Source organism: Pelophylax lessonae (assembly GCF_965119305.1).
Source record: "Pelophylax lessonae genome assembly, chromosome: 2".
NCBI classification, from domain to species: Eukaryota; Metazoa; Chordata; class Amphibia; order Anura; family Ranidae; genus Pelophylax; species Pelophylax lessonae.
The window spans coordinates 1,543,156-1,567,555 of NC_138769.1; the positions used below are offsets into that span (position 1 = coordinate 1,543,156).

Below are 24,400 nucleotides of genomic sequence, written 5' to 3' on the forward strand. Positions count from 1 at the left end.
ATAGCTGTCATGAATGGGGGAATTAGACGATTGGTTGTAGGATTATTGGTTTCTATGGGGTCTTGTTGTGGGGGGGGGGGGGGTGGTCTGGTCCAGGGTCATTGTGTGGGGGAATGAGACGATTGGTTGGAGGTCTGTTGGTTTGTCTGGAGTCTTGGTGTCAGAGAGGGTCTGGTCCAAAGTCAATGGGTGGGAGAATTAGATGATTGGTTGGAGGTTTGTTGGTTTCTCCCAGGTCTCGTCTGTGTGTGTGTGTGTGTGTGTGTGTGTGGGGGGGGGTCTGGTCCGGGTCATTGTGTGGGGGAATAAGACCATTGGTCAGAGTTTTGAAGGTTTCTCCAGGGTCTCGTGTGTAGGGGGGAGATCTAGCCTGGGGTCATTGTGTGGGGGAATAAAAAGATTGGTCAGAAGTTCGTTGATTTCCTCGGGGTCTTGGTGAAGGGGGGTCTGGTGGGCTCGGGGTCATTGTCTGGGAGAATTAGACGATTGGTCGGAGGTTTGTTGGTTTCTCCAGGGTCTTGGTGTTGGGGGGGGGAGGGGGGTCTGGTCTGGGTTCATTGTGTGGGGGAATAAGACATTTGGTTGGAGGTTGTTTGTTGGTTCCTCCGGGGTCTAAGTGTCGGGGAATCTGGTCTGGGGTCATTGTGTGGGGGAATCAGACAATTGTTGGGGGTTTGTTGATTTCTCTGGGGTCTTGGTGTTGGGGGGGGGGGTCTGGTCTGAGGTCATTGTGTGGGGGACTTAGACAATTGGTCGGAGGTTTGTTGGTATCTCAGAGGTTCCGTTGTGTGTGTGGGGGGGGGGGGGGATTTAGTCCAGGGTCATTGCATGTGTGAATTCCATAATTGGTTGGAGGTATGTTGGTTTCTACGGGGTCTCAGTGGGGGGGGGGGGGGTCTGGTCCATGGTCATTGTGTGGGAGAATCAGACTATTGGTTGGAGGTTTTTAAGTTTCTCCAGGGCCTCAGTTTTGGGGGGGGGGGGGGGTTCTGGTCTGGAGTCATTGTGTGGGGGAAATTAGACAATTGGTCGGAGGTCTGTCAGTTCCTCCGGGGTCTTGGTGGAGGGGGAGATCTGGCCCGGGGTCATTGTGTGGTGGAATCAGGGCCACCATCAGAAATTTTGGGGCCCCTTACACAGCTTTAGGCCTGGGCCCCTCCGGGCCTGACCACCAACATTTTGCAGGGCCCGCCCTCTGGCCGTCCCACAGAATCCACCCACTGGCCATCCAATCGAGTCCTTCAGTGCACCCACTTCTATTTTAACACTCTCTTACAACTTAGTAAATGAAAATAAATCCAAGCCAGCAAAGAGACATCCCTTCAGCTGCATCGGCTTACTCTGCAGCTGCCCTGCTTTAGCAACTGCTAATTACTACAGCAGCAACAACTCGGCCTCGTTGGTTGGGGCCTGGGCCCCTTGGAATGCCCGGGCCCCCCACATGTGTATGGGCTGTCCCCCCCTGATGGCTGCCCTGGGTGGAATTAGACATTTGTTTGGAGGTATGTTGGTTCCTCCGGGGTCTTGGTGTGGGGGGGGGGGGGGCAGCGGATCTGGTCCGGGGTCATTGTGTGGTGGAATTAGATTTGTTTGGGGGTATGTTGGTTTCTCCGGGGTTTCGGTGTGTGTGTGTGTGTGTGGGGGGGGGGGGGGGGATCTGGTCTGGACTCATTGTTTGGAGGAATTAGACAATTGGTTGAATTGGTCTGGGTGTGGGGGGGTGGGGGGGGAAATCTGGTCCAGGATCATTGATGATGATAGAAGATTGATCAGAGGTGTTTGTTGGTTGCTCTGGGGTCTCAGTGTCTGGGGGGGGGGGGTGTCTGGTCTGAGCGGGGTCATTGTGTGGAGGAATTAGATGATTGGTTGAAGGTTAGTTAGTCTCTCTGGGTCTCGGTGTCGGGGGGGGGGGGGGTCCAGTCTGAGGGGGGTCATTGTGTAAAAGGAATCAGACAATTGTTGGGGATTCTCCTTCCTCCCATGGAGCCCCCATCCTCCTCTGTCTTCTCCATGCTGATGTCGCAGAATTCTATCCCTCGGCTCCTCTTACACCTCCTCCAGCTAAGTGTCATTCTTCCTTCTATTTCCAGCTCATCCGGCATTATCCCACAGAGAGGTGTCATGTGCCTCGTGCCTCCTCCCTGCAGCTGTTCCCTTCTACTGATCTGAGGACTGATAATAGACAGATGCCAGAAGCTGAGTCCTGTGTGATGACTACCTGTCCTGCAGAACAAGCCCCTCCCTCTGGCAGGATGACATCACACAGGTATATCAGGCCAGGTAGTCACAGGTGCATCACACTCAGCGCAGAGGGAAGCCGACCGCCAGGCAGATCTTTATCTCTGACTGGAGTGAGCTCACCGGACTCCCCCACCTAGGGGTCACCCATCATTATTGGTCCTCACTGGACTCCCCCACCTAGGGGTCACCCATCATTATTGGTCCTCACTGGACTCCCCCACCTAGGGGTCACCCATCATTATTGGTCCTCACCGGACTCCCCCACCTAGGGGTCACCCATCATTATTGGTCCTCACCGGACTCCTCCACCTAGGGGTCACCCATCATTATTGGTCCTCACCGGACTCCCCCACCTAGGGGTCACCCATCATTATTGGTCCTCACCGGACTCCTCCACCTAGGGGTCACCCATCATTATTGGTCCTCACCGGACTCCCCCACCTAGGGGTCACCCATCATTATTGGTCCTCACTGGACTCCCCCACCTAGGGGTCACCCATCATTATTGGTCCTCACTGGACTCCCCCACCTAGGGGTCACCCATCATTATTGGTCCTCACCGGACTCCTCCACCTAGGGGTCACCCATCATTATTGGTCCTCACCGGACTCCTCCACCTAGGGGTCACCCATCATTATTGGTCCTCACTGGACTCCCCCACCTAGGGGTCACCCATCATTATTGGTCCTCACTGGACTCCCCCACCTAGGGGTCACCCATCATTATTGGTCCTCACTGGACTCCCCCACCTAGGGGTCACCCATCATTATTGGTCCTCACTGGACTCCCCCACCTAGGGGTCACCCATCATTATTGGTCCTCACTGGACTCCCCCACCTAGGGGTCACCCATCATTATTGGTCCTCACCGGTTGGTCACAGGACTGACGCTCTCAGAAGACAGGAAGGTTTGTAACATTTCATTATTCCTCCCACTTTCCCTCTTTTTCCTCTCAGTTTTCAGATATGGGTGTTGGGGTTCCATCCCGCACTGTCGCATGACCCAAGCGTCTTTAGGGCACCCACAAGTGTTCTCACTGGACTTTCAGAGGACACCAGCAATGTGTCCCCCCCAGGATCAGGAATTGGGGGCACCGGAAATATTCCTTATACCCAGAGACTGGGCTGAGGGGTAGGCAGAAGAGGCAACTGCCTTGGGGGATTCAGCAGTAGGGGGCGAATCCTGCAACTTATATACTCTTGTAAAAGGTAACAGCTCATGATGGAGGGGAAATTGGGTATTAAAGAACTTTCTCCAGGCTCTGGTCATATCCAACACACATTATGACTAGGAGGAAATAGTTCCTTATATTCAGGGTGGGGTAGGCAAAAGTGGCGGCCGCCTTGGGCAATTCAGCACGAGCAGGCAGAAAAAGGGCGGAACCTACAACCTACAGTATACCCACAGCTCATGGAGGGGGGGCTCATTGGGTGCTAAAGGACCTTGTCTCGGCACCGCTTATATCTATTATATGACTTTTATTGGGATTGGGCTGAGGGGTAGGCAGAAGAGGTGGCTGCCTTGGGCGATTCTGCAGGAGGGGGGCACATAAAGTGGGGGAACCTGTACTACTAGGATAGTTCACAGCCCACAATGGGGAACAAATGGGTATTAAAGCACCCTGTCCCGGCTCTGCTTTTATCTAATATACATTATGACGAGCAGGACCTAGTTCCTTATATCCAGGGCAGGGCCAAGGGATAGCAAAAGAGATGGCCGCAGTGCTGGCCCAACACATTGTGCTGCCTGTGCTGATCAGGAGTGCGTTGCGCTCAGAAGGTAGAGATCAGGAGTGCGTTGCGCTCAGAAGGTAGGGATCAGGAGTGCGTTGCGCTCAGAAGGTAGGGATCAGGAGTGCGTTGCGCTCAGAAGGTAGGGATCAGGAGTGCGTTGCGCTCAGAAGGTAGGGATCAGGAGTGCGTTGCGCTCAGAAGGTAGGGATCAGGAGTGCATTGCACTCAGAAGGTAGGGATCAGGAGTGCATTGCGCTCAGAAGGTAGGGATCAGGAGTGCTTTGAACTCAGAATGCAGGTTCTTCTGTGATTTGCTGAGCAGATCAGCAGGTCCCAGCCATTTGTCCATTGGCCCGGGATCGGTTGATCGGCTCGTGCTGTAGCAAATCATAGCACAGCTGGGGTGGTGGGCACACACACACACATGCTCCCTACCTAAAAGTGTGGATCGCGTTTACATTTCATGTTCTGCTCATTTCTTGTTAATAATCATCGATGATTTAATCATGTGTCCAGAACAATGTATTTTGGAGCTACAAGTCCTGTGACAATGATCCGATCGTGCCGGTCGATGTATGGCAGATGGTGACTCCTGATAGTCGGATCTGAAGTCTGAGGAATAAGAAATGAGAAGAGACGTGTGCCCTTCCCCAGAATGCAAATCATTCTTCTGGGTGGATCTCCCCCCTCCCCATCTACATGAAGGTGACTGGGGTGACTGACCTCTTTGTTGGGGGTGACTGGACACTTCTTCAGCTAGCCCCCCCCCCCCCCCCCCCGTTCATCACGTTCCCAGTGTGTGGGATCAGAGTGTGGGCTGTACTGAGCAGGCTCCGGGCAGTGTCGGTGCCCATGTCTCTGCCACTGCTTTGCATGATCTGCTCACCTGCTCTCCTCCTCATCTGCTCTCCTGCTCACCTGCTCACCTCCTCACCTGCTCACCTCCTCACCTGCTCACCTGCTCTCCTGCTCACCTGCTCTCCTCCTCACCTGCTCACCTCCTCACCTGCTCTCCTCCCCACCTGCTCACCTCCTCACCTCCTCACCTCCTCACCTGCTCACCTCCTCACCTGCTCTCCTGCTCACCTGCTCTCCTGCTCACCTCCTCACCTGCTCTCCTCCCCACCTGCTCTCCTGCTCACCTGCTCTCCTGTTCACCTGCTCTCCTCCTCACCTGCTCACCTGCTCTCCTGCTCACCTGCTCACCTGCTCACCTCCTCACCTGCTCTCCTGCTCACCTGCTCTCCTGCTCACCTGCTCTCCTGCTCACCTGCTCACCTGCTCACCTCCTCACCTGCTCTCCTGCTCACCTGCTCTCCTGCTCACCTGCTCACCTGCTCTCCTGCTCACCTGCTCTCCTGCTCACCTGCTCTCCTGCTCACCTGCTCTCCTGTTCTCCACCACCGCCACACTAAAAGTAAATAGGGACCCAGCAGCAGCCGGGCACCGTGATATGTGCGCTGCAGCCTGCACACTTAGTACACTCCCTTCGTTTTCCCCCCCACATCCATGTTGTACACATAACTTTTATTATTACTGGGGGACCAAGAGCAGAACAGCGCCCCCTGGTGTCTGGAATGTTATCTATATCATCTAGTGCTTGTCTGCAGCAGGGATAAATGAAGAAAAAAACACCTGCTGTCCCGAGCGTCGGACAATATGATTTGCCGCCCCCTTAAATTGCCGCCCCGGGTCCAATGGACCCAGCGGGACCCATGGTAGAGCCGGCCCTGGATGGCCGCCTTGGCTGTGTCAGCAGGAGGGGTTGCAATAAGGTTGGAACCTGTAGCCTATTATTAGGGAGTTGGGGGTGGGGTGGGGATACTTTGGGTGCTTAAGGACCTTGTCCTGGTAGGGCTCATGTCTACTATATGTTGTGTTTTCTTATACCCGGGCCGAGGGGTAGACAGAAGAGGCGGCAGCTTTAGGCGTGGATGGGGCACATAAAGTGCAGAACCTGCAACCTCTGCTGCTGGGGTAGTTCACAGTTCATGGGGGATGGGGATTGGAGGTTAAAGGACCTTGTCCTGGCACAGTCAATATCTAATATATAAAGTAGTTCCATATATCCAGAGCTGAGCTGGGTGGGGGAGTTGCTTCATCTATGTATTGCCAGCCTAAAAGACACACACAAACCTCAGCACACACACACAGTAACTAACTTCCATTACAGATCCTTTTCTGCACATAACCTACCCCAAAGGGGTACTTCGAGAGTATATAATGTACATAGAGTGCAGGGGCCAGGAGTATGAAATGTGCATTGTGCTGGGCTCAGGAGAATTTAACATACAGAGGGCGGGGCTCAGACGTATCTAACATACAGAGTGCAGGGCACAGGAGTGTGTAACATGCAGAGTGTATGGCTCAGGAGTGTGTAACATACAGAGTGCATGGCTCAGGAGTGTGTAACATACTGAGTGCAGGGCTCTGGAGTATTTAACATACAGAGGGCCAAGCTCAGGAGTGTGTAACATACAGTGGGTAGACCCCAGGAGTGAGTAACATACAGAGTGCAGGGGTCAGGAGTGAGTAACATACAGAGTGCAGAGCTCAGGAGTAAGTAGCATAATGATTGCAGGGCTCAGGAGTGTGTAAATTACAGATTGCAGGGCTCAGGAGTGTATAACATACAGAGCTCAGGGCTCGGGGGTGTGTAACATACAGAATGCAGGGCTCAGGAGTGAGTAACTTACAGAATGCTGGCCGCAGGAGTGTGTAACATACAGAGTACAGGGCTCAGGAGTGTGTAACATACAGAGTGCAGGGCTCAGGAGTCTGTACAATACAAAGTGCTGGGCTCAGGAGTGTGTAACAGAGAGTGCACGGCTCAGGAGTGTGTAACATACAGAGTGCAGGGCTCAGGAGTAAATAACAGGGCTCAGAAGTGTGTAACTTACAGAATGCAGGGCTCAGGACTCAGGAGTGTGTAACATATAGAATGTAGGGCTCAGGAGTGTGTAACATACAGAGTGCAGGGCAAAGGTGTGTGTAACATACAGAGTGTAGGACCCAGGATTGTGTAACATACAGAGTGCAGGGCTCAGGCGTGTGAAACATACAGAGTGTAGGGCTTAGGCGTGTGTAACATACAGAGTGCAGGGCTCAGGAGTATTTAACATACAGAGGGCCAGGCTCAGGAGTGTGTAACATACAGAATTCAGGGCTCAGGACTCAGGAGTGTGTAACATATAGAATGTAGGGCTCAGGAGTGTGTAACATACAGAGTGCAGGGCGCAGGAGTGTGTAACTTACAGAGTGTAGTGCCCAGGATTGTGTAACATACAGAGTGCAGGGCTCAGGCGTGTGTAACATACAGAGTGCAGGGCGCAGGAAAGTGTAACATAAAGAGTGCTGGGATCAGGAGTGTGCAACATAAAGAGTGCTGGGATCAGGATTGGGTAACATATAGAGTGCAGGGCTCAGGAGTGTGAAACATACATGTACAGGGATCAGGAGTGTGTAACATACAGAGTGCAGCAGTCAGGAGTGTGTTACATATAGATTGTAGGACCCAGGAGTGTGTAACATACAACGTGCAGTGCTCGGGAGTGTGCAGCATACAGAATGCATTACAGAGTGCAGGGCTCAGGAGTCTGTACCATACAAAGTGCTGGGCTCAGGAGTGTGTAACATAGAGAGTGCAGGGCTCAGGAGTGTGTAACCTACAGAGTGCAGGGTTCAGCAGTGTTTAACTTACAGAATTCAGGGCTCAGGTGTGTGTAACATACAGAGTGTAGGGCTCAGGAGTGTGTAACATACAGAGTGCGGGGCGCAGGAGTGTGCAACATACAGAGTGCAGGGCTCAGAAGTCTCTACCATACAAAGTGCAGGGCTCTGGAGTGTGTAAAATAGAGAGTGCACTGCGCAGGAGTGTGTAACATAGAGTGCAGGACTCGGGATTGTATAACATACAGAGTGCAGTGCTCGGGAGTGTGTAACATACAGAGTGCAGGGCTCAGGAGTGAGTAAGATAAAGAGTGCAGCAGTCAGGAGTGCGTAACATACAGAGTGCAGGGCTCAGCAGTCTGTATGTCAGGACTCGGACTTGAACCTCGGACCTCCACTGTATCTGGCAATGACTCTACTTACTGAGCCACCTGGAATGCTGGACAGCTCGCTGGACAGCTCACTGGACAGCTCCCTAGACAAATCCTTGAATGATCCTGCCTTGAATCTTAATTGCCTTAAACCTTGAACCCTTTGTTCCTCCCATGAACTTCCTGATTTAAGTTATGTCTCTGCACTTCCTGGTTGCCAGAATATTGTGCCTTCACCAGCCAATATCTCACTTGTCTCTCCTGCTGCCTTCCGTATCTTCACTATAATCCATTATCGACATTTGTCTTGTTCTTCGACTTTGCTTCTGCTTAATCCCAACCTGCAACTACTCGTTACCGACCTTGACTATTCCTTGACTACGCTTCTGCTTGATCCCTATCACGCAGCAAAATCCATCTCCACCATCAGGAGCTCTGGTGAACACTAGTTAGTACTTAGATTCCACACCTCAGGTGAGCCTGCGTCATCTGCAAGAGTGACCTGCCTGTGTTCCTATCCTGTGGGTTCCTGTGTAAGCTTCCACTGCTATAGCTACTGGTCTTCAAGCCCAACCTCTGATCGTGACAGTGTAACTTACAGAATGCAGGGCTCACGAGTGTGTAACATACAGAGTGCAGGGCTCATCCATGTGTAACTTACAGAATGCAGGGCCCAGGAGTGTGTAACATACAGAGTGTAGGGCTCAGGAGTGTGTAACATACAGAGTGTAGGGCTCAGGAGTGTGTAACATACAGAGTGCAGGGCTCAGGTGTGTGTATCATACAGAGCGCAGGGCTCAGGTGTGTTTAACATACAGAGTGCAGGGCTCAGGGGTGTGTAACATACAGAGTGCAGGGCACATCCATGTGTAACATACAGAGTACAGGGCTCAGGAGTGTGTAACATACAGAGTGTATGGCTCAGGAGTGTGTAACATACAGAGTGTATGGCTCAGGAGTGTGTAACATACAAAGTGCAGGTCTCAGGTGTGTGTAACATACAGAGTTCAGGACTCAGGTGTGTGTAACATACAGAGTGCAGGGCCCAGGAGTGTGTAACATACAGAGTGTAGGGCTCAGGAGTGTGTAACATACAGAGTGTAGGGCTCAGGAGTGTGTAACATACAGAGTGCAGGGCTCAGGTGTGTGTATCATACAGAGTGCAGGGCTCAGGTGTATGTAACATACAGAATGCAGGGCTCAGGGGTGTGTAACATACAGAGTGCAGGGCTCATCCATGTGTAACATACAGAGTACAGGGCTCAGGAGTGTGTAACATACAGAGTGTATGGCTCAGGATTGTGTAACATACAAAGTGCAGGTCTCAGGTGTGTGTAACATACAGAGTGCAGGACTCAGGAGTGTGTAACATATCGAGTGCAGGGCTCAGGAGTGTTTATCATACAGAGTGCAGGGCTCAGGAGTGTGTAACATACAAAGTGCAGGGCTCAGGAGTGTGTAACATACAGAGTGCAGGACTCAGGAGTGTGTAACATATCGACTGCAGGGCTCATCCATGTGTAACATGCAGAATGCAGGGCTCATCCATGTGTAACATACAGAGTGCAGGGCTCATCCATGTGTAACTTACAGAATGCAGGGCTCAGGAGTGTGTAACATACAGAGTGCAGGGCTCAGGAGTGTGTAACATACAGAGTGCAGGGCTCAGGAGTGTATAATATACAGAGTGCAGGGCTCAGGAGTGTGTAACATACAGAGTGCAGGGCTCAGGAGTGTGTAACATACAGAGTGCAGGGCTCAGGCATGTGTAACGAACAGAGTGCAGGACTTAGGAATTTGTACCATAAAGAGTGCTAAGATCAGGAGTGTGTTACATACATATTGTAGGACCCAGGAGTGTGTAAAATACAAAGTGCAGTGCTCGGGAGTGTGCAGCATACAGAGTGCAGGTGTCAGGAGTGTGTAACGTACAGAATGCATTACTCAGGAGTGTGTACCATACAGAGTGCAGGGCTCAGGAGTCTGTACCATACAAAGTTCTGGGCTCAGGAGTGTGTAACATACAGTGTGCAGGGCTCAGGAGTGTGTAACATACAGAATGCATTACTCAGGAGTGTGTAACATACAGTGTGCAGGGCTCAGTAGTGTGTAATATACATCATACATCATTGAGTCTATAATAAGGTATTTCATTAAAATGGAAAGGTTTTATATAAATCCAGGACTACCAGGTGTATCCTGCTTGAGAAACCCGGGAAAACTGGACCAAAACAATCCCAGGTGCAGCACCCAAAATCCGACCTGAAAATAAATCAGCCGGATGACAGCCGTAGGTGAGGGTGTCACTGTGCCAATACTGTGATGTCATTTAATTGTGAAGTGTCGAGAATCTGTATTGCAAAGAATTCACTTTTTTTATTTTTTTACCTTCAGCCTCAAGAATTCAACTTGACGGAACCCAGTGGTTTCATGACCCTTATAAGATCAGCGTCATCATTGGAAATAGACTAACCTTTTACCACAAGCCATTACCGGATCCCTGCAAGGAACTCCTAGCAACATACATAATATAAAGACTCAAGAGGAAACCATCTTCACAAATATAAGATAACATTCCTACCCTACAAGTTATACAGCATTCCTACTCTACAATCCAAAGCTCTTCTCCCCTAAGGGCTATATAGTATCGTACTCTACAGCGTATAGCTCTTCTACCCTATATTCTATAGATCTCCTACCCTACAGTCTATACCCCTCCTACCCTACAGTCTATACCCCTCCTACCCTACATTCTATAGATCTCCTACCCTACAGTCTATACCCCTCCTACCCTACATTCTATAGATCTCTTACCCTACAGTCTACGTACGGACAGTTGAACTTCATTGTTGAAAGGCTTCTCTGAGTCCTTGGGCACCATATTGGGCTCTAGCCATGTCACAGGATAATGGAAGTCCATTAAGTAAACGGAGATGTCTTGACCACCCTTGTGACAATGTGAATACGGATGCTACAACATCGACCTCTGCATCCAGCCAATCAGAGCAGCCTGGAACCTCCGAGACCCCCCATACATCAGACTCTGGACCATCACAGACACAAGACGCTCAGCAGCCAGACACTGAGAGCGCGGCCCACGTCACTGACAAGGGGCCTCATGGGCCTACTCATGACTGCGCTCAGGCTGAAGACGGTTCAGTCTACCTTCAACGTGTTTCCCACCATGAGAGAAATCTGGCCAAGTTTAATGGTGTCATGCACACCCATCACTTCCGTTTTGTTAACCTGGACAGGATACAGTCTTTTGAAGAAGCTTTATTAGCTGTGCAGTCCTCTATTCAGACTCTATTAAATGAAAGCATGGTGGAAGTGGAGGCAGGTGACTTTATCCAGCTGAGGCTCGATGGTGGGAGCACATTGGATGCGGTCTTCTCAACAAAGCAGCCCAGGGAGCTTTTCAACGCCCAAACCTTTCTGAATAACATCGCCAATGCACTACAAAGTAATGCCGAATGTCTCTCCAGCAACTGCCTGAAACTGACAGTGATGGTGATCAGGAACAAGCGCGGGGGTGGGAGGACACCTCTGAGGTCAATTATTTACAGTCAGATAATCATCCGGAAGAAACGATGGCTCCATGACTTCAACGATAAAACCACCAAGACGTGCCTCGCGGCCAGTCTGTATGCACTCATGGACAAAAAAGGTGATGCCCCTATATTAGAACAAGCTAAACGGTTACATAGAGATTTGGGGATACCTGAGGATCAGATGGTGGCATTTAGTGACATTGAGATGTTTGAAAATTTCCTAAATGTCACCATTAAAGTTGTACATTGGAGTGAGGGTCGCTTGCAGTTTTATGATACGGGATCACGTTCCCGGGAGAAGACTTTCTACATTTTACACCACGACAACCATTATTATGGCATTAAGAATGTGAAGAGTTTTCTTGGAGCACCATACTTCTGCGAGAAGTGCAACTCGGTCTACCATCGCAAAGATGCTCATAGCTGCCCATACTCGTGTAGGGCCTGTCGGAGAGATAGCTGTGTGGAGGTAAAAGGTTCAAGGTTGATGTGTCTTCAGTGCCGTGTCTCCTGCCGTTCAAAGGAGTGCTTAGAAAAGCACCGTCGTCTGGCCACTGCTGATCGCTCATTGTGCAAAGAGAAATCTTTCTGTAAGACCTGCCACCGATATGTGACCAATATCAAAGAACATGAATGCAGTGGCCTGCATTGTGAAGTGTGTGGTGCACGCATTGACGAAACCAAGGAGCATATTTGTTACATGCAGGAGTACAAACCACCAGCAGAAACTAACAAATACATTATTTACGACTTTGAATGCATGCAAGAGACAGGGACACATTCCCAATGACATCTATGCCAAAACCTTATCTGGCCAAGCTGGCTGGGAATTCCAGGGTAGGAACTAGGAAGTGTGTGCAGGACTTCATTATATGTTTTATCAAGACTAAATTTGAAGATTATACATTCATAGCACACAATGCCAGGAGGTACGACTCCTATTTTATCCTTCCACAGCTAATAAAGGAGAGGATTAAGGTCCAGGTGGTAAACCAAGGGGGGCGACTGCTGGGAGTCACTTTACCTGATTTAAAAATTCGATTTATAGACTCTCTTAACTTCCTGCCCATGAAGCTCAGCAAGTTACCCCAAGCCATGGGCTTTTCAGGATCCAAAGGTTTTTTTCCACACTTCTTTAATACTGAAGAAAACCAAAACTATGTTGGTGCCATGCCAGGCCTGGAGCATTATGGGGTGGACTACATGATGCCTGACGAGAAAGCAGAACTGTTGGAGTGGTACGAGGAGCACAAGCAGGACAATTTTAATTTCCAAGATGAGCTGAAGGCTTATTGTCAGAAGGATGTGGAGGTTCTGAGAGAGGCCTGCCAGCTGTACAGAAGTGGCATCATAGAAATTACTAAAAAGAAAGTCAAAGTAAACCGCAAGAGAAAAGGCAAAAAAAGCGAAGAGGTGTCAGAGACTCGAGCTATTGACCCCTTTCAGCACCTGACACTGGCCTCAGTCTGCATGGCCATGTACAAGTTTACATCTCTTCCACCAGACACCATCGCCATTCTACCAGCGGACAATTATCACAAGACGCAGAAACGCTTTTCCACCCCGGCTATCCAGTGGCTGATGTACATAGCGCACACAGAAAACATTAACATACAGCACGCTTTAAATCGTGGTGAAAGGAAAGTCGAGCAGTACTTCTTGGATGGCTACGCTTTTGTTGATGGCAGGCACACAGCTTTCGAGTTTCTAGGTTGTTTTTACCATGGCTGTCCTGCTTGCTACAATAGGGATGATCCCAATGAGAGTACCAAATCTACATACGACCACCGGTACCACCGATTTCAGGATAAACAAAAATTCTTAGAAAGATGTGATTACGTGGTCCGTACACTGTGGGAACATGAATGGAATAAAATGTTAAAAGAAGATAAAGATCTCCAGGAATTTCTTCTAGAAATGAAGTTCCCGGAGCCCCTGGACCCCCGCGATGCTCTTTATGGTGGAAGAACGAACGCTATCAAACTCTATCACAAAGCAGAGGAAGACGAGACAATAAATTACTACGATTTCACAAGTCTTTACCCCTTCATCAATAAAACCAAAACTTACCCCAAGGGTCACCCTAAAATCATCTATAAAGATTTTCTCTCCATTGAGCAATATTTTGGTATCGCAAAAGTCAAAGTCTATCCACCGAGGGAATTGTTTTTTCCGGTCTTGCCGGTTAAACTGAACAACAAACTGCTGTTCCCTCTTTGTTACACATGTGCTTCAAATTCCCAGACAGAGCCGTGCGCCCATAGTGACGAGGAACGCTCCCTGACTGGGACTTGGTGCACCGTGGAGCTGCAGTTAGCTGTAGAGAAGGGATACAAGATTGTCCAAATCTACGAAGTCTGGCATTTCACCGACACCACAGAGGACCTCTTTGCACCTTATGTTAAACAACATCTCCAGTGCAAACAGGAGGCTTCGGGATATCCCAGCTGGTGTACGGATGATGCCAAGAAGAAGAAATACATTGACTCCTTCAATGAAAGAGAGGGAATTCGGCTACGTCCTCAGAACATTGCTGTAAATCCAACCAAGAGACAAATTTCCAAACTCTTCCTAAACTCCTTGTGGGGTAAATTTGGACAGAGATCCAACTTACCACACACCAGCATTGTCACCAACTATAATGAACTTGTCAAGCTCCTATTCACCCCCTGCTTCAAGATTTCTGAGATGAATTTTATAAGTGATGAGACGGCAATTGTCAACTGGACACATGCCAAAGGCCACCACAAGGCCAACAAAAACACCAACATCTTCCTAGCCTGTTTTACCACAGCTCATGCCAGACTAGAGCTGTACAAGCTGCTGGACAGGCTGCAGGAAAGGTGCTTCTACCACGACACTGACTCTGTCATCTTTGTAAGTAAAAAGGGGGACTGGAACCCCCCACTGGGGGATCATCTGGGGGAACTGACCAGCGAAGTTCCGACTGGCACACACATCATTGAGTTTGTATCAGCCGGGCCCAAATCCTATGGCTATAAACTGAACACTGGGGAGACAGTCCTAAAAGTGAAGGGTATAACTCTGAATGTCGCCAACAGGCAAGTCATAAACTTTGAGAGCCTGAAGGACCTGGTGCTGGATTACCCCCAAAATTCAGATCCTCAAACACAGAGATCAATAGGCGTGGAGCAGTCCGGTATTGTCAGAAATAGGAAATGTTTGCAGATTGAGACAAGAGTACTGCGCAAGACACAGAGGTGTGTGTACACGAAGAGGCAGCTTGCGCTGGACTTCACCACATTACCTTTCGGATATTAAAGGGCCATCATTGGTCACACAAGCCTGATAAGATTGTATGCTGGGGAACTGTCCTTTTCTCATATGGGGGGTATTGAAGCTCTTCCAACACCAAAAATGATGAGTCCCTCTCATTGGACAGAGAGATCCATAGTGAATCATTATGTGTATGTACAAAATAACTCCAGGAAACCTTTTAATTGAAGGCTTATATAGTTAACCAATCTCATACAATGTATATTATATAAAGACTTTCATCATTAATACTTCTCTGTAAAATCTCTACAAATATAGTCAAAGATACTGCACACCACAAGAACAGATCTATGGTACCAATACACGGCCTCTGCACATAGACATCACTGCAACTGGATCCCTAGATTAGCCTTCTCCACCTTTATAACAACTTGGAGGAACCCTTGAAGTAATATCAGGTCTGATGGATTCACTAATAATAATTACTATATCTACAGTTCACAGTACATTAAGGTGATGGAGTGAGAAGAATGTCCCTTCCATTGATGGCCAGTGGGAAGAATGTGCCTTTCATTGGTGGCCAGTGGGAGGAATGCTCCTTATATTTGAGGTCAGTGGGAAGAATGTCCCTTCTATTGGAGGCCAATGGGAGGAATGTCCCTTCCATTGGTGGCCAATGGGAAGAATGTCCCTTCCATTGGTGGCCAGTGGGATGAATGCCCCTTCCCTTGGTGATCAGTGTAAAGAATGTCCCTTCTTTTGGTGATCAGTGGGAAAAATGCCCCTTCCATTGGAAATCAGTAGGAAGAATGCCCCTTTCCATTGGTGGCCATTGGGAAGAATGCCTCTTCCATTGGTGGTCAGTTGGGAGAATGTCCCGTCCATTGGTGGCCAGTGGGAAGAATGCCTCTTCCATTGGTGGTCAGTTGGGAGAATGTCCCGTTCATTGGTGGCCAGTGGGAAGAATGTGCCTACCATTGGTGGCCAGTAGAAAAAATGCTCCTTATATTTAAGGTCAGAAGGAAGAATATCCCTTCCATTGGTGGCCAGTGGGAGGAATGTCCCTTCCACTGGTGATCAGTGTAAAGAATGCCCCTTCTATTGGTGATCAGTGAGAAGAATGCCCCTTCCATTGGTGATCAGTGGGAAGAATGCCCCTTCCATTGTTGGCCAGTGGGGACCATGTTGCTTCCATTGGTGGCCAGTGGGAAGAATGACCCTTCCATTTTTGGCCAGTGGGGACCATGTCCCTTCCATTGGTGGCCAGTGGGAAGAATGCCCCTTCCATTGGTGACCAGTGGGAAAAATGTCTATTTAATTGGTGATCAGTGGGAAGAATGCCCCTTCCATTGGTGGCCAGTGGGAAGAATGTCCCTTCCATTGGTGACCAGAGGGAAAAATGTCTCTTTAAGTGGTGGTCAGTGGGATGAATGTCCCTTCTATTGGTGCACCTCTGCACATAGACATCACTGCAACTGGATCCCTAGATAAGCCTTCTCAACCTTTATAACTACATGGAGGAACCCTTGAAGTAATATCAGATCTGATGGATTCACTAATAATAATTACTATATCTACAGTTCACAGTACATTAGGGTGATGGAGTGAGAAGAATGTCCCTTCCATTGATGGCTAGTGGGAGAAATGTCTCTTTAATTGGTGGTCAGTGGGATGAATGTCCCTTCTATTGGTGGCTAATGGGAAGAATGTCCCTTCTATTGGTGGCCAGTGGGAAGAATGTCCCTTCCATTGTTAGTAAGTGAGAAGAATGCTCCTTATATTTGAGGCCAGTGGGAAGAATGTCCCTTACATTGGTGGTCAGTGGGAAGAATATTCCCTTACGTTGGTGGTCAGTGGGAAGAATGCTCTTTATGTTTGAGGTCAGTAGGAAGAATCCCCCCTAACATATAGCAAAAAATATGATTGGTGTCAGTGATTACTTATCTGGGAGGTAAAGAATTGCTTGAGGAACCCCGAGAAACTTCTAGAGGAACCTTAGCCTTCCACAAAACCCAAGTAGAGAAAAGCTGCCCTAGAAGAACATACAGTATCCTACGGGAGCTTTCAGGCAGAGCCTCTCACTTTGATATTTGATCAGCAGTTTACAGTCCTTATGATGAAACATGCAAAGCTATTATTAATGTTGTAAGCCTCTTGGCTGGTAACAATGTAACCCAAAACAGACACAATGTGGGTTTTTTTGTCTTTGTTGGTATTGTATTCCATTCTGATCACAAAAAAAGTACAGAGGATCAGTCCTATAGAGCCACACTATTAAAAACCACAGCGGTAATTGAATTGTCCGTCCTTTGTCTATAGATAGTGCTCCAGAAGAAGCTGCACACCCTGCTAAATACCAGAACTGCAATAACCATCCTTATTATATGATCTCCACCAATCCCATACCGCCTCCAGCATTAGGGAATGACCTGTGTGGTTTTCATGGTGTAGATAAAATGACTTCATCCTTGGAGGTCTTCCAAAAAAAGATCCAAGTGGTTCACCACGTTACCATGGCTCCACCCTGGCCTCCTAATTGTCTTTTTACGATCCGTCCTTCAAGGATCCAGTGTACAATGATCTCTGTGTGTGTGTGGTGGTAGATATGTCTGTTCTAGTCTTTGATATCGGTGTGATAGTTATGAATAATGTCTTTGTCTAATCTCGGTACATTGTATATGGAGGACTCTACAAGTTCTCAGGTACCGTAGACTCTTGGTAGATGTATATTTTAGAAGGTTGGTCTCCACTAACTATGATGGTTTGGAGATTACCTCTCTGGGGTGGTGGTGAGGGGGTGGGGAGGGGGTGGGGTGTCACATGTACTCTATACCTTCATATATGTTTAGGATTTGTCTTCTCGGGGTACAGAAACCCTTGATGAGAGAGACCCATCCCCGGCTGTCATTGTACAGCTTTCCACCTGGAAATGCTGCGTCCAAGCCTGGATTCTCATACATTTTCTACAATATATAATATAAGGTTTGGATATGTTACAGAAAAGAGCCGCACTCCTCTTCAAATATTTACATCATTCTAAAAAATGAAACCCTGGAACATGGGCTGTCCACCTGGATTCTATTGGACACGTTTTTCTCGGTATGAGCCATCGGGAAGGGGAAATGAACAGACACGTATGAAGCAATCACTCATGTAAATCAGGACTAAGATTTGTTACAATGTTTCCTCTAGTCCCAAAACAAAGATATACCATTCCTACAAAATGTTACATTACAACCTATGTACTTTAGGATGAAGCTCATAGCGTGCGAAATGCGTCAGTGTACCCAGATGAAGGTCCATGTACCAGGAGTTCATTTAGTATAATGATATGATTATTGAAGAGGAGTGCGGCTCTTCTCTGTATTGCGATGAGGGAGGAGACATGTGATTGAGGGAGTATGGGGATCATTATCTGGAATGGGGGGATGTCATATATAGTTGGGCTCACAGGCAGGTTTGGTTTACTATTTGCAGAGCTGGGATAAGGATGGCTCCTCCTTGTATAGTCATTGGCTGCTCATTGTATTACCCTTTATGAGAAGAAATACTCATCATCTCACGAAGCCAGTGGGGTGGAGCTACCAGAAGAGGGCAGAGGATCATTTTGAGGTGATTCTGGCAGAGAAGTGATCCTGGTAGAGGGGTGGTTCCAGTAAAGAGGTTAATCTAGTCGGGGGATGATTCCAGTACAGGGGTGTTCTAGGTAGAGCGGTGATCTTCGTTTCGGGGTGATTCTGTTAGAGGAGTGATCCTGGTAGAGAGGTGATTCTAGTAGCAGGGTGATCACAGTAGAGGGGTGATCCTGGTAGAGGGATGATTCCAGTAAAGAGGTTAATCTAGTCGGGGGATGATTCCAGTACAGGTGTGTTCCAGGTAGAGGGGTGATCTTCCTTTTGGGGTGATTCTGTTAGAGGGGTGATTCCAGTACAGGGGTGATCCATGTGGAGGGGTGATCGAGGTAGTGGGGTAATCTTAAATTTGGGGTGTTTCTGTTAGAGGAGTGATCCTGGTAGAGAGGTAATTCTAGTAGCAGGGTGATCATGGTAGAGAGGTGATTCCAGTAGAGAGGTGAATCCAGTAGAGGGGTGATTCTAGTACAGGGATGATGCAGGTAGAGGGGTGATTTCAGTGGAGGGGTGATCCTGGTAGAGGGGTGATCCTGAGATATAGGGGTGATTTAGGTTGAGGGGTGAACCCAATAGAGGGGTGATTCCAGTAGAGTGGTGATCCTGGTAGAAAGGCAATGCTAGTAGAGGGGTGATTCCAGTAGAGGGGGGAGCCTGGTAAAGGGGTGATTTCAGTGAAGGGGTGATCCTAGTAGAGGATTGATTCCAGTAGAGGGGTGATCCTGGTAGAAAGATGATGCTAGTAGAGGGGTGATTCTAGTAGAGGGATGATTCTGGTAGAGGGGTGTCCCTGGTAGAAATGTGATGCTAGCAGAGGGGTGATTTAGTAGAGGGGTGGTCCCAGTAGAGGGATGATTTGAGTGGAAGGGTGATTCTGGTAGAAAGGCGATGCTAGTAGAGGGGTGATTTTAGTAGAGGGGTGGTCCCAGTAGAGAAGTGATTTCAGTAGAGGGGTGAGCCTGGTAAAGGGGTGATTCCAGTGGAGGGGTGGTCCCAGTAGAGGGGTGATTCCAGTATAGAAGTGATTCCAGTAAAGGGGTGATCCTGATAGAAAGGTGATGCTAGTAGAGGGTTGATTCTAGTAGAGGGGTGATTCTAGTAGAGGGGTGATCCTGGTAGAAAGGCAATGCTAGTAGAGGGGTGATTTTAGTAGAGAGGTGTGATGGGAGTCACTTTGGTTAGGGGACTCGTGGAACACAGCTTACCTTAGAGAGGTTGGGAAATCCCTCTCTCAGCCTCCAAGGTCCCTCTAATGTGTAAGTCACCCTGTGTCTTTTAGGGACACAGGGTGACCAAGAAGCCCAGTCTGGCCTGCCCAAACCAGACTTCCACAGACTGATCGGCTATGAGAGCTCCATGCGCCCTGCCAGGACAAACTTACAAACTATGTGGAACTTTGTCAAGGAAGCTGCCATGATGGATTGACCCTTTGGGACTTGTTACCCGACTAACTCAGGAACAGACCGATTGGAGGTCTGGTACCTGGATTAGTCTACCTTTGGGGGGGAAGATATGTGACGGTACTCACCATCACTGGGAGTAAAAGACAAATACTTAATGGACACTGAGAATATGGTTTTGATTGTTTCAAATGGGTTCTGTAGTTACATTTATGATAATGTGTATTGAACTTCAATGTCAGAGACAGGCTCTCCCTATTGTCTGTGTATTGAGGTGTGATGTGGATTCTGTTAAGTCTGTCTGTCCCATTGTTAATTGTTAATGAACTCACATATTGTTTCTGTCCAGATGGCTAGATAATTAGTTCAGGTTAATTCTATTTCTGTATACAATTTCATCTGCATATGATAATGTAATCAGGCAACCCCTGACCTGTGTGTGGTAATCTGATCAGGAGGGGGAGGTCCATGCTGTATATAAATTCTGTTTGACTGTTCAATAAAAAGAAGATTCCAGTACAAGCTAAGTTGTCGGCTAACTTTGTATGGGGGCGGCTGAAAAATCTGATATCTATGTTCATGACTGGGAGGAAGCCGTATACTGACGGAAGTCCACAAGCACAGTGTGGATCGCGGTTTTGTTACAAGGGGTGGTCCCAGGAGATGAGTGATTTGAGTGGAAGGGTGATCCTATTAGAGGGGTGATCACAGGAGAAGGGTGATTCTAGTAGAAAGGTGATCCTGGTAGAAGGGTGTTTCAGACAGGGGTAATCCAGGGGGAGGGGTGTTCCAGGTAGAGGGGTAATCTTCATTTTGGGGTGATTCTGTTAGAGAAGTGATCCTGGTAGAGAAGTTATTCTAGTAGCAGGGTGATCATGGTAGAGAGGTGATTCCAGTAGAATGGTGATTCCAGTAGAGCGGTGATTCCAGTAGAGCGGTGATTCCAGTAGAGGGGTGATGCAGGTAGAGGAGTGATTTCAGTGGAGGGGTGATTAGGTGATGCCAGTAGAGGGGTAATCCCAGTAGAGGGGTGATTTGAATGGAAGGGTGATCCTGTTAGAGGGGTGATCACAGGAGAGGGGTGATTGTAGTAGAAGGTGATCTTGGTAGAGGACTGAATCCATTAGAGGACTGATCCAGGTAGAGGGGTGATTCCAGTGAAAGAGTGATCCTGTTAGAGGGGTGATTCCAGTAGAGAGGCGATCCTGATAGAGGGGTTATCCTGGTAGTGGGCTGAATCAAGTAGAGGGGTGATTCTGGTAGAGGAGTGATCCCGGTATAGAGGTGATTCCAGTAGAGGGGTGATGCCAATAGAGGGGTGATTTGAATGGAAGGATGATCCTGTTAGTGGGGTGATCACAGGAGAGGGGTGATTCTAGTGGAAGGGTGATCCTGTTAGAGGGGTTATCCTGGTAGTGGGCTGAATCCAGTAGAGGGGAGATCCTGGTAGAGGAGTGATCCCGGTAGAGGGGTGCTGTGTGCCTGGAGGCTGCAGCGATTGTTTGCAGATAAAGACTTACTGAACTCCGAGTGTACGCTGATAGTTCTGATCTGCATTCTCAGAGAACAACTTTTGAGGTGTCAGCCAGTAAAACAGCCAGGCAACTCACATTTTCAGAAGAAGGACAGCAATGGCAGCCAATGACATATACCTTTTTATGACCCCATCAGCCTCTGGGTGAGGGAGGGAGGGAGGTATGACACCCAGATCCCAGGGACAATCGTGAACCTGCTGATAGTTGGACCTCCATGATTCCGGTCAGATTGGTGCCCCACTGGGAGAGATTATTTCCTCCAACAATTGAATTGTTGAATGGATGGTGGTCTGTCTCCTACACCCCAGTAGGTATAGCCGGCACTGCATTGGCCAGAAGTGATGATGTGGGTAGGGATGAAGGTGGGGGAGGGGACCTATCAGTTATATACTCCACATGAACATGCTGTGATGTCATAGTGATTGAATATCTCCTACACCGGCTGTAGTCATAGTTCCTCCCCACCAATAATGGTGATGAATGGTTGCCATGGTGGGAGGACTGTCCCCTACTGGTGATCTATGGTGGAGATCCGTCTGATACATTGAGATCCGGGGGAAAAGACAAGCCTGGTATTCCGGACATGGAGATCAGTGCGATGGATCTGGAGGGGGTGTGGTCAGTCTATTATTCCACCAAAGGTTCTTATTGGTGCAGGGCCTCACTCTTCTGACCTATGAACATTCAGATGTAACCTCCCACCATAAATTCCAGAGCCCATGTAATGATACCGGTGCGGACCGGTTATTGTACTTTGTCAGACGGAGATTCCCCATCACTATTTTTATGGATTATTAGGATTTCAAAATGTATCATTCAGTAAAATGTAAAAAAGATTCCTGGTGTGAGATTCCTGGTGTGAGATTCCTGCTCTGAAATTCCTGCTCTGAGATTCCTGCTGTGAGATTTACTGCTGTGAGATTCCTGCTGTGAGATTCCTGCTCTGAGATTCCTGCTCTGAGATTTCTGTTGTGAGATTCCTGCTCTGAGATTCCTGCTCTGAGATTCCTGCTCTGAGATTCCTGCTCTGAAATTCATGCTGTGAGATTCCTGCTGTGAGATTCCTGCTGTGAGATTCCTGTTGTGAGATTCCTGCTCTGAGATTCCTGCTCTGAAATTCCTGCTCTGAGATTCCTGCTGTGAGATTCCTGCTCTGAGATTCCTGCTCTGAGATTCCTGCTCTGAGATCCAAGGGTCAGATGTGATGGTGTGGAGAAGTCATATCTGGACACCTTATATTGTCTTCTAGAGATTTTGAAGTTCTGCCCATTCTGGGCAAAGTGACCGAATCTCTCCACCAACACAAGATAAGACCCCTTGCCGGGCGCCCCTGCCCCTCCCCCCCCTTTGCTGGGCGCCCCTGCCTCTCCCCCCCCCCTTTGCCGGGCGCCCCTGCCTCTCCTCCCCCCTTTGCCGGGCGCCCCTGCCTCTCCCCCCCCCTTTGCTGGGCGCCCCTGCCTCTCCCCCCCCTTTGCCGGGCGCCCCTGCCTCTCCCCCCCCCTTTGCTGGGCGCCCCTGCCTCTCCCTCACATGATTGGGGCCAGGAATCTCCAGCTTGTGTAGGTTCTGTGTTGGAGCTTACACGGGGTGAGAACTTCCCCCTCCTCCTCGTGTGACAGTGCTCTGGGCATGTGATTGGCTGCTCCATCCCAAACACTGCATTCTAGGAGGAGGTGACTCCCCCCCCCCATACTTGGAGGACACCAAGGAGAGGCGGGGTCGCATTGGGGAAGGTAAGTATAAGTGGGGGAGGGGTCACTTTGCCTGGAATGGACCATGAATGGACAGAGTGACAGAATTCCTGTATGTGGGGGGAGATCTCTGAGCAATACAAGGCAATAATTCCCCACCCCCTCTGCTGAGAGGCACCTCTCTGGTGGGGGTCTATGTACTGTAGGGATGAAGACAGGGGGATTAATGTAGGGATGAAGGTGGCAGACCTATGTAGAAATGAAGGTGGAGGGACCTATGTAGGGATGAAGAGGGGGTATTAATGTAGAGATGAAGGTGGCGAACCTATGTAGGGATGAAGACAGGGGAACCATTTGTAGGGATGAAGGTGGGGGAAATCTATGTAGGGATATAGGAGAGGGACCTATGTAGGGATGAAGACAGGGGGATCTATGTAGGGATGAAGACAGGGGTATTAATGTAGGGATGAAGGTGGCAGACCTATGTAGAAATTAAGGTGGAGGGACCTATGTAGGGATGAAGAGGGTGGTATTAATGTAGGGATGAACGTGGGGGGAATCTAAGTAGGAATGAAAGTGGCAGACCTATGTAGGGATGAAGACGGGGGATCTATGTAGGGATGAAGATGGGGGATATATGTAGAGATGAAGGTGGGGGGACCTATGTAGGAATGAAGGTGGCAGACCTATGTAGGGATGAAGACAGGGGATCTATGTAGGGATGAAGATGGGGGGATTTATGTAGGGATGAAGGTGGGGGGACCTATGTAGGGATGAAGGGGGGAGATCAATGTAGGGATGAAGGTAGGGGGAATCTATGTAGGGATGAAGGTGGCGGAACTATGTAGGGATGAAGACGAGGGAATCAATTTAGGGATGAAGATGGGGGGATCTATGTAGGGATAAATGTGGGGGGACTGCTGTAGGGATGACAGTGGAGGGGGCCTCTGTAGAGATGAAGACGGTAATCTATGTAGGGATGAAGATGGTCGATCTCTGTAGGGATGACAGTGGAGTGGGCCTCTGTAGGGATGAAGATTGGGGATCTATGTAGGGATGAAGACGGGGGGGTCTATGTAAGGATGAAGATGGGGGGACCTCTGTAGGGATGACAGTGGAGGGGGCCTCTGTAGGGATGAAGACGTGGGGTTTATGTAGGGATGAAGATGGGGGACCTCTGTAGGGATGACAGTGGAGGGGGCCTCTGTAGGGATGAAGACGTGGGGTTTATGTAGGGATGAAGATGGGGGGGACCTCTGTAGGGATGAAGATGGGGGGTAGGTAGGTGTGACGGTTCGCACCGTCACTGACAGTGAAAAAACTATGTGACAGATAAATTGATG

At 48.9% G+C, this 24,400-nt stretch overlaps 2 protein-coding genes across 2 annotated transcripts in view; one reads left to right on the forward strand and one right to left on the reverse strand.

The window, feature by feature from the left end:
- CASQ2 (calsequestrin 2) overlaps positions 1–24,400 on the reverse strand; it is a 97,954-nt gene that overhangs the window by 68,850 nt on the left and 4,704 nt on the right. The window lies entirely within an intron of this gene.
- On the forward strand, positions 10,683–14,984 carry LOC309545801 (uncharacterized protein). The gene is given in 3 exon segments (XM_082245160.1): positions 10,683–12,339; positions 12,341–12,407; positions 12,409–14,984. Coding segments are annotated over 3 exon segments (3,936 nt in total). The 5' UTR covers positions 10,683–10,909; the 3' UTR covers positions 14,848–14,984.